This window comes from Felis catus, chromosome E3 (genome assembly GCF_018350175.1).
Source record: "Felis catus isolate Fca126 chromosome E3, F.catus_Fca126_mat1.0, whole genome shotgun sequence".
In the NCBI taxonomy this organism is placed as follows: domain Eukaryota; kingdom Metazoa; phylum Chordata; class Mammalia; order Carnivora; family Felidae; genus Felis; species Felis catus.
This window is the reverse complement of record NC_058383.1, coordinates 6,699,443-6,709,898: the sequence shown is the minus strand read 5'-3', so window position 1 is coordinate 6,709,898 and position 10,456 is coordinate 6,699,443. Positions and strand designations below refer to the sequence as shown.

Genomic DNA, 10,456 nt, shown 5'->3' with positions numbered 1-10,456 from the left:
CTGCTGCTTGGGCTGTTTTGGGGTGTGTGTGTGTGTGTGTGTGTGTGTGTGTGTGTGTGTGTTTTCTGTTGTCCAGAAACGACATTCTTTGGCATTTGGAGTATGTCAGTCATTTGTGGATCGTATTTCCACGGGCATCACACCCAAGATAGATCAGTCAGTAGGTCTCAGTACCTACTCTGAACATCACTGTGAAGCAGGAATGTGTAAGCGGGGAGCCCTTCCAAAGGATGAGGGGGTCCCATGGAAGGGCCTCCCGACGACATCAAGGGCTCACTTGTGACAGTTCTGTCCTGGTCTCTTTTCTTTTCTTACCTCTGCTTTCAGACCATATCTTGCCCACTCCACTCACTGCCCTGAGAAATATTTGTGACACTTAGAATTGCATTGCCTTTCTGCTTTGATGGTGGACAGGATTTCAAATACATGATGATCCAAAACACCATGTAAAGTTTGGTACATACAAGACACACTCTATATTTTTTGCTTTTTTAAAAATGAACTTTGCAGAGTTTCTCTTTCTTCCCATTCTAGGGGTTCAATTTTATAAGTCTTGTTGATTTCTTTTCAAAAGAGAGGCAAAGGGAAACGCCACCCAAATACACCTACAAATTCCCATCATTGTATCCTTTTCTAAGCTTATTAAATTAAGGGCACTTTATTTGAGAACTTTTGGTTTTTGATGAAAGTCCGCATTAAACCTTTTGGTACGCTCTGTGTAGGGGAGAGGGAGGGAGGCTCTTGTGATAACAAATAACCTAAAACATGTTTTTTCTGTCAAGGCTTCTTTCTTTTTTCTCTTTCTTTCTTTCTTTCTTTCCTTTCTTTCTTTCTTTCTTTCTTTCTTTCTTTCTTTCTTTCTTTCTTTCTTTCTTTCTTTCTTTTCTTTATGAGAAAGAGAAAGAGAGAGACGGAGAGGGAGAGGGGCAGAGAGAGAGGGAGACACAGAATCCGAAGAAGGCTCCAGGCTCTGAACTGTCAGCACAGAGCCAGAAGCAGGGCTCGAACTTGTGAACTGCAAGATCATGACCTGAGCCGAAGATCAGATGCTTAACCAACTGAGCCACCCAGCCACCCCTGTCAAGGCTTCCTAACGTATGGGACATAAGGAAGTGGTGTGGAGTGCATCCTTGGGGGTGTTCCAGAAGAGGACACCAAAGGCAGAAAGAAGCTCCTTCAGCTCTTGCTTGTTTTGTTAATGGGTATTCACTGACATGTAATACTCTATCATCCATAAAATGCATCCATAGACATTTTCCATTTGACTTCCAAGCAATCCTACTGAGGTAAGGTGGACAAGGTAAGCTACCTTGTCATTCCCAGGTAGAAAGGAAGTGGAGGCTCACAGTTGATGCTTTAGAACTTGGGTGATCTGACTGCTTGTCCAGTAACATGAGTTTTTTCCTTTACATCAGTGACGGGCTCCCACCCCACCATGGCTTGCCGCTTCTCCCTGCCCCTCCTCCCCTCTGCCCAGTAGTAGTGGTGGAGGGCCAGTGGCGCATGCACACGCCTCAAGATAAGAAACACTAGCTCAGAAAGGGGGTTAAAACAATTATTATGTAACTTCCCAGCGCCGTCTTTCCACCCCTGTGCCTGCTGAGGGAAGGCTATGGGGTTTGCTTTTTTGCCCTTGTTGGGTTAAACTGTAGGAATGAAACTAAGCCTGAGCCTATCTTATCTTTCTACACACAAACATGTATTGCATGTAAGTTTTTTTTTTTAACCTGGTTGGGGTTTTTTGTGTGTTTTTTAATTTATTTTTTATTTTTATTTTATTTTTAAAGTTTTGTTTATTTAAGTCATCTCTACACCCAACATGGGGCTCAAACTCACAAGCCTGAGATCAAAAGTCACATGCTTTATTGACTGAACCAGCCAGGTGCCCCTGTGGTTTTTTGTTTGTTTGTTTGTTTGTTTTATTGTAATGTTTATTTTTGAGAGGGAGAGAGAGAGAGCATGAGCCAGGGAGTGGCAGAGAGGGGGACACAGAATCCAAAGCAGACTGCAGGCTCTGAGCTGTCAGCACAGAGCCCAATGCGGGACTCAAACCCACGAACTATGAGTTCATGACCCAAACCAAAGTCAGGCGCTTAACTGACTGAGCCACCCAGACACCTCCCCGCGGGGTTGTTTTTTTTTTTTTTTTTTTAAATCGAGGGAATATAAGCATACTATTGGATATTTGGAAAAATAACAGGAAAAGAAATTACCCATAATCCTACAACCCTGATCACCTGTTATAGGCATTTTGTTGTATTTCCTTCTGTTTTTTTTTTTTTCTCTGCATGCTTCTCATGTAATGAAAACCATAGTGTTTATATTTTACATCTTTTTAATATTATGTCTTAAGGGTTTTACGTGGTTTTCATAACCTTTATGCTTAATGGCTGCATCATTATCCATTGAGTAGATTTGACAATTGTGTCCCATTTTTCTTTTACTGGTCATTTCAGCCATTACTCCTTTTTGTTGTTGCAAGCAATGCTGTAGTGAATATCAGTGTAATTTTAACATAATTTGGATTGTTCTTTATTTTTTTAATTAATCAATTTACTTATTTTTATTATTATTATTTTTTTCTACAGAGGGATAGTCCAGTGGGGGAGAGGAGCAGAGGGAGAGAGAGAGAGAATCTTTTTTTTTTGTTGCTTTAATTATTATTTTTTATTTTATGCAAAATATGCATAATATTTTAGGATCCCATGCCATTTAACTGTTTTTAAGTTGAGAATCCTTTACACTTTGAACACCTCAAATGTAAGACTCAGGGAGGTCTTTCTGACAAAAAAAAAATCTCAAAAACTTCACTTAATTTGAATTTACATCTTTCTAATTGTCATTTTCCTAGGATGAAAAGAATCAACTGATGACAACAAATGTGTGGCTCAAACAGGTAACTGTCAGTCCAAGCATTATATCCGCTAAACTAATTATTTCCAGTCTTTTCTATTTAGAAAGACTCCCATTTGAAAAATAATTATTTTCAGAGCATATTGAGTTCTTCAGTGAGATATCTGGGAATGGTTAGGAAGGGGCTATTACTTTTCATTTTCTTTTTTTTTTTTTAATTTTTTTAATTTACATCCAAGTTAGTTAGCATATAGTGCAACAACGATTTCAGGAGTAGATTCCTTAATGCCCCTTACCCATTTAGCCCATCCTCCCTCCCACAACCCCTCCAGTAACCCTCTGTTTGTTCCCCATATTTAAGTCTCATGTTTTTGTCCCCCTCCCTGTTTTTATTATTTTTGCTTCCCTTCCTTTGTGTTCATCTGTTTTGTCTCTTAAAGTCCTCATATGAGTAAAGTCATATGATTTTTATCTTTCTCTGACTAATTTCACTTAGCACAATACCCTCCAGTTCCATCCACATAGCTGCAAATGGCAAGATTTCATTCTTTTTTGATTGCCGAGTAATACTCCTTTGTATATATAGACCACATCTTTATCCATTCATCCATCAATGGACATTTGGGCTCTTCCCGTCCTTTGGCTATTGTTGATAGCGCTGCTATAAACATCGGGGTGCATGTGTCCCTTCGAAACAGCACACCTGTATCCCTTGGATAAATACCTAGTAGTGCGATTGCTAGGTCGTAGGGTAGTTCTATTTTTAGTTTTTTGAGGAACCTCCACACTGTATACAGAGTGGCTGCACCAGTTTGCATTCCCAGAGAGAGAATCTTAAGCAGGCTCCATGCTGAGCGTGGAACCTTACACGGGGGCTTGATACCATGATGCTAGGATCTGGGATCGGGACCTGATCCAAAATCAAGTGTTGGACGCCTAACTGACTGGGCCACCCAGGCGCCCCCTTGATTGTTCTTCAGAATCTAAGCCTAGATTCCCAAAAGTAGAATTTCTTGATCAGTGTGTGAGCTAATACACATTCCCCCAAAGCAAGTACCAAATTACATTCCTTTATGAGTCTTCTACTCGAGCCTTGTCACCTTACTGCATCTTAGTTTGTTTTTTTTTTTTTTTTTCCTAAATGTACAAAACCCAAAACTAAGTCACTTGCTTCTCAGAACTCCCTTGCTGGATCCTGGACGTGGTGGAATAGTAGCGCATGGCCAGGCAGGAGGGATGGTGAGAGGGCTGGCCTGGGTGTGTTCAGGGTCTGGTGTGTCATGTGGAGAATGTCACTTATGAATGAGATTTCGTATCTAGCACTGGGGCTGAGAATGAGGGCGTGGACATGGTGTCTGTTTAGGCAGGCCATGAGCTGTATCACCCTGGTGTTGTTCTCCCCAAGCCTATCAAGGTTATTTGCCCAGGGTCACAGAGCTAGTAAGCAATAGAGTAGTAGTGATAGCCTGATTCCAGTGTTCTTTTTACTGGAGGAATGCCACAGACTTTTTTTTTTTTTTTTTGAGAGAGAGAGAGAGGGAAGGTGTGTAAGCAGGGAAGGGGCAGAGGGAGAGGGAGAGAAAAATCTTAAGTGTGGAGCCCAACATGGGGCTCGAGCCCACAACTTTGGGATCATGACCTGAGCCAAATTCAAGAGTCCAGTGCTTAACTGACTGAGCCACCCAGGCACCCCAGGAACACCACAGACTTAGAGCTGACTGTCCTCTGTGTACTTTTAGCTTTCCCTCCATTCTTCCCTTCTTCTACCCTCTCAGCACATTGACTGTTGCTTACATACTACTTGAATTTTCCATATATTTCCACATATATGCATGCCTTTGTTCAAGATGCTTTTAATCCCAGATCCCTTTTCCCAGACCCTAGCCCACCAGATTAACAACGGAAAAGTCGACTCTTGTAAAACAATTTTAAAATGTCACTTCTCAATTATCCTACCCCAAAATATTTCCTTTACTAAACTACCATTATCTGTAGGCTTTGTCACTTACCATGCAAACTATTATAGCCACTAAGTTAACGTGAATACGCCATCTCTGAACTCTAGATTATAAAGGGTGAGTGGATTAGCTCTCGTGCCAAAGCAAAAGACCACAGACTAGGTGGCTTAAATAACACATTTATTTTCACACAGTTCTAGAGGCAGGACATCCAAGGCTAAGGTGCCCTCAGGGTTGGTTTCTGTTGATGCCCCTTCCTGACCTGTAGACATCTTCCTTCTCACTATGTCCTCACACGGCCTTTCCTCTGTGCAGTGGATGGAGAGGCCTCTAGTATCTCTTCCTCTTAAAAGGACACCAGTCTTATCACTAAACGCCCCACACTTAGCACCTCATTTAACCTCAATTACCTCTTTAAAGGCCCTGTTTCCAAATACAGTCACACCAGGGGTTAGGACTTCAAAGTATGAATTTGGGGAACACAATTCAGTCCATAACAGAGGGCAACAATCTTTCCATTCTTCACATTCTCCCATAGCACCTACATAGCATCTCCTGTCCTACAAAGTGGGAAGTCTAGATATTTGTTAACAAAGTGTTAGAATTCCTGACTGGAGCTAGAAGAGAGAGTGATATGGTCGTTTAAATCTATTGCTTTAGCATGTCTTTGAAACATTTCCAAGTTCTGTTCTGGAACTTAAAAGGGAAGTTCCTGGGGCTCAGGGTGGGAACCGCAGCAGCATATGGCTGGGCCCTCTCACTAACCCCACCAGAGAGTGAGGGACCAGAGGTTGTGAGGCATTTGCGGTTCCAGGAAGGGACGTGGGGCAGGGCAATCTACCAGGCACATGCAGTGGGATGAGCCCACTTCCCACTGTGCTAACCTGGCAGGTTCTAAACACTCTCTGACAACCATTGGTGCCCCAGCAGGTGTCACAATGGAATGTGGGATGATTTGACAGCATGGCTTGGGAGCCTCCATGGCCACTTATCTTGGATGCCCACATATCCACACTTTCATTTCAAATGGTCCGCCTAGAATATGTTACCTTCAGAACCACCCTGGATTATTCTGGGAAGCAAAGGGCTTATCATAATTGGGCTCCCCACTTTATTTTTAATTGTCCAAGGTCCACTTGCCAGACTATATGTCTTAGCCGTTGGCCACAGCCTAAGAATAACCTTTACGGCATGCATCTAGGTCTTCATATAGCCAAGTGTCCTGCCTGTAACAGTCTCCCCACACCAGATTACTTACCTCCAGTTCAGTTCTCATCCATACAACTGAGAGCTGCCATCAGGACGTTTGCTTTAAAGATTTTAAGTAATCTCTACATCCAATGTGGGGCTTAAACTTAAACCCCGAGATCAGGAGTTGCATGCTCCACCAACTGAGCCAGCCAGGTGCCCCTATGTATCTAATCACTATGTGTGTATGTATGTATGTATGTATGTACGTGTGTGTATTGATTTATTTGGCTTCCACTTAGCAGTGGAGGGAAGCACTTTTACATAGGTCCCCATCTCCCAAAGTTGTTTTAAGTGGTCTTATCTCTCACTGGCTTATTTCCCCCTCAGTCAGAAGTCTCAACTTCTTAATTTTGTGTAGGTTCTTCTAGCCAATTCATGCTGACCACTACAAAATGACTGCTTTTTGAACCCAATATACAATCTATCCCTTTTCATTATTTTCCTCCTGCAAGGCTTAACATTCCTTAATTTTCTGAGGTGCCACTTCCTTTCTCAGTGATCTTTGTTTTTATATATTGGGTAAGAAGTCATGGAATTGGTAGGAGCAAGAAAATAAAATCAAGAAGAAACTAGATGGGATTTATAGGAGAGGGTCTAAATAGCAGCAAGTTGTAATGCAGACATAGGATGCTGTTTAGGGTACTAGAATTTCAAATGGGGTTCTTGTCTTGGTGAGCTGTAGGGAAGAGTTGTAAGGTCAGCTCAACTTACATAACCTTAACATAAGGATGTGCTTGGAATAACTGGAGAAAGGGTATGGCTCCCCAAGGACTATAGCTGGGGAAGACAGCTGATAAGGAGCTTCCAAGGTAAATGAATGCATAATCCTCCCATGGGAAAACTGAAAACCATGTAAAACACATGCTTCAGAGTTATTCCACCCCAGGAGAGAATATCATATTTGTCAAATTCCCATCAAGCTTTAGTCGAGGCCTGCTCTCAAAATGTGCTAGTTACCCTACAGAGCAGTGGCCTTTTCGTGGTTTTAAAAAAAGCCTGCAGACCAAGAGACACACAGTGCAAGTCAGATGAAGCCCAGCAGATGGAGTAAGCAGGGGGCAGGGGCACCAACAGCTTCTGTTAACACTTGACTTAGAACTCTCAGTAGAATCTAGTGGCACACTAATTTTAGTTTATGGATACATTTTAGTCATTCTTAGGTGAGTAGCTCTTACTTTATTTTTAAATTTTTTTTTTCAACGTTTATTTATTTTTGGGACAGAGAGAGACAGAGCATGAACGGGGGAGGGGCAGAGAGAGAGCGAGACACAGAATCGGAAACAGGCTCCAGGCTCTGAGCCATCAGCCCAGAGCCTGACGCGGGGCTCGAACTCCCGGACCGCGAGATCGTGACCTGGCTGAAGTCGGACGCTTAACCGACTGCGCCACCCAGGTGCCCCGCCCTTACTTTATTTTTAAAAATTCAATGTAATATCAGGTAATTTTTCCATATGAAACCAAGAAAGGTATTTCTTTACACCCATTTTTTTTAATTAAAAACTTTTTTTCCTCCAGTTTTATTGAGAAATAAGAAGAACATTTGTAAATCGTTCATAATCATCAAATGGTCTCCAGCCTAGGGAACCACATAGTTTTTATGCCTCCCTTCTGCCTTGACTTGAGGGAATTAAAGTATGGTCGGGGGAGGGACTCAAGGGAGACTGTACATAACAGCCTATTACATGTTCTATTAAGTAATTCTTTTAAAAAAATATTTTTTTAATGCTTATTTATTTCTGAGACAGAGAAAGACAGAGCATGAGTGGGGGAGGGGCAGAGAGAGAGGAAGACACAGAATCTGAAGCAGCTCCAGGCTCCAAGCTGTCAGCACAGAGCCCGAGCTCAAACTCACAAGCCGTGAGATCCTGACCTGAGCCGAAGTCGGTCACTCAACTGACGGAGCCACCCAGGCGCCCCTCTATCAAGTAATTCTTAACTATAGCAAGAAGGTTAGCTGCAGAAAGAGGGTCCCTAAAGCAAAACCATTTCAGTTCCGGTTAGTAATTTTCTTCAAACAATGTAATTACACATAACTACACTAGTGGTAAGTTCTGGTCTTCATTTATTTTATTTTTTTTTAAGATTTTAAGTAATCTCTACACCCAACGTGGGGCTCAAACTCACAACCCTGAGATCAAGAGTTATAGGCTCCACCGACAGCCAGCCAGGTGTCCCAGTTCTGGTCTTTAAATGGTCTTTTTCCAGTTAGTATCACACAGATACCTGTTCTCTGTGAGTACCCTGATGCTTAATAAAGCTTGTGCGCCAGATAAAAGATTTTCCACATTTCTCACATCTGTAAGGTCTCTCTCCAGTATGAATGACCTCATGGCGATGAAGATTTGCCTTAAAACTAAAAGTTTTTCCACATTCTCTACATTCAAAGAATTCCTCCTTGGTATGGGTTCTTTGATGCTGAATGAGGTCTACATTCCGACTGAAGCATTCCCCGCATTCACTGCATTTATGGGTGTTCTGTTTAGTGTGAATCTGTTGATGGCTCATAAGGGTCGAATGCCGACCAAAGGCTTTTCCACACTCGACACATTTGTGGGGTTTTTCTCCACTATGGATTAGCTGATGTCGAATAAGGGTTGAATTCTGACTAAACGTTCTTTCACACTCACTACATTTATAGGGTTTTTCTTTGGTATGGATCCTCTTATGTTCAATAAGATATGCCATCTGACGGAAACATTTTCCACAGTCATGACATTTATATGGCTTTTTCTGCAGGTGACACTGTTTATGGACAGCAAGAGTGGACTTCTGTTTGAAGGCTTGCCCACATATGTCGCATTCAAAGGGGTCCTCTGATGTGTGAATTCTATGATGTCGAACAAAATTTGCCTGACGTCTGAAGACTCTTCCACATTCACTGCATTTGTAAGATTTTGCGTTTGGAGGGATTTGCTTATGCTGCGAAAACAGTGATCTCTGACTGAAAGGCTTTCCATACTCATCGCACTGGCCACGCCTCCTCCCTGTTTGAGCGTTCTGATCTTGAATAAGGTGAAGGTTTTGAAGGAAGTTCTTACTGCATTCATCACCAATAGTGGGAAAGGCAAGTCTGTAAATGTCCACCAATTCGTTACATTTACGTAACTTTTCTGAAGGTCCGTTGGCTGTTTGCTGCTTTATTGCCGATGTCTTACACGACTCTAAATCTTTAAAGATCTTCTGCCCTGGAGTTGGCTTTTTCATCTTCCATCTGGCTTCAGAACCTAACCAAATAAAAAGAAAACATAGAAATGACCTGCCCATCACATCACAGAAGGAAAAAAAAGAAGCCACCTGTGTGTGTGGAAGACACTCAAGTGAAATGAAGTGCTTGCTTAGTTATATTGTCCTGCTAAAGAGGCCCAAATTCTGATTTCCACAGGACTCTAGGCTTTGACACCAGAAAGAGTTCTCAAAATCAACTGAACGACTGAAAAATGCACAAGTGTGTGTCAGAGAAGTGAGAACTGAGTAAATACATCACTACTATTGGAAAAATAAAACTTACTCTTGGTACTCAGTGAAATCACATAAATATAGGAGAGGTGACATCTTATACTTTCTAGGTTAGTATTTTTTTAATAATTCTGAGAGAAACAACTCTTTAAAAACGGAGAGCATAAGACACAAGAGAAAAGGAACCAGAGGGAAGTAGGTACAAAGGCCAATGGAATAGAGTAGAGGTTCTCGATCAGAGGTGATTTTGCCTCCTGGGGGACACTGGACAATGTCTGGAGACATTTCTGGTTGTCCCAACTGGGATGGTGCTACTAAAACCTAATGGGTAGAGGCTAATATGGCTCAACACCTGACAACGCACAGGACAGCTCCTCCACAACAAAGAAGTATCCAGCCTGGGGTGCCTGGGTGGCTCAGTTGGTTAAGTGTCTGACTTCGGTTCAGGTCATGATCTCGTGGTCTGTGGGTTCAAGCCCCACATCGGGCTCTGTGTTGACAGCTCGGAGCCTGGTGCCTGCTTTGGATTCTGTGTCTCCCTCCCTCTCTGCCCCTCCATCACTCATGCTCTCTCTCTCTCTCTCAAATAAACATTTTTAAAAACTAAAAAAAAAAGAACTATCTAGCCCCAAATGTCAATAGAGCAGAGGTTGAGAAACTCTGGAACACAAGAATGTGAAAAAAAGGTAGAAGCAGCAATCAGGACATAGTAAGTAGGAAAAAGTAGGTATGTTGAGAAACACCGTGGGGATATGACAAACAGGATGAAGGCAAAGGAATGAGAGGAAAACAGAGGGAAGGATAAGTAACGAGCATAGAAGAAAGAAGTATCTGATTTGGAAAAAGAGTTCAGAGAAACACTCTACCGCAGTAGAACGAGCATGAGCTTTGCAGGCTTGAAATCGAACCTCAACTATCAATCTGTGTGACAGATTGAT

At 42.2% G+C, this 10,456-nt stretch overlaps 1 protein-coding gene and 1 long non-coding RNA gene across 6 annotated transcripts in view; one reads left to right on the top strand and one right to left on the bottom strand.

Annotated features, from left to right (window-relative positions):
- Positions 1 to 956: 956 nt before the first annotated feature.
- Positions 957 to 9,578, top strand: LOC109495123. Its single transcript, XR_002150342.2, has 3 exons — positions 957 to 1,286; positions 2,852 to 2,896; positions 8,799 to 9,578. It is a non-coding gene; the product is annotated as an uncharacterized LOC109495123 (long non-coding RNA).
- ZNF789 (zinc finger protein 789) overlaps positions 7,915 to 10,456 on the bottom strand; it is a 14,124-nt gene continuing 11,582 nt past the window's right edge. For all 5 annotated transcript variants that reach the window (XM_006941952.5, XM_011290408.4, XM_006941951.5 and 2 more), the window contains exon 5: positions 7,915 to 9,286. In XM_006941952.5, coding sequence (XP_006942014.2) covers positions 8,274 to 9,286 — 1,013 coding nt within the window. In that variant the 3' untranslated portion in view covers positions 7,915 to 8,273. The remainder of the gene's footprint in view (positions 9,287 to 10,456) is intronic.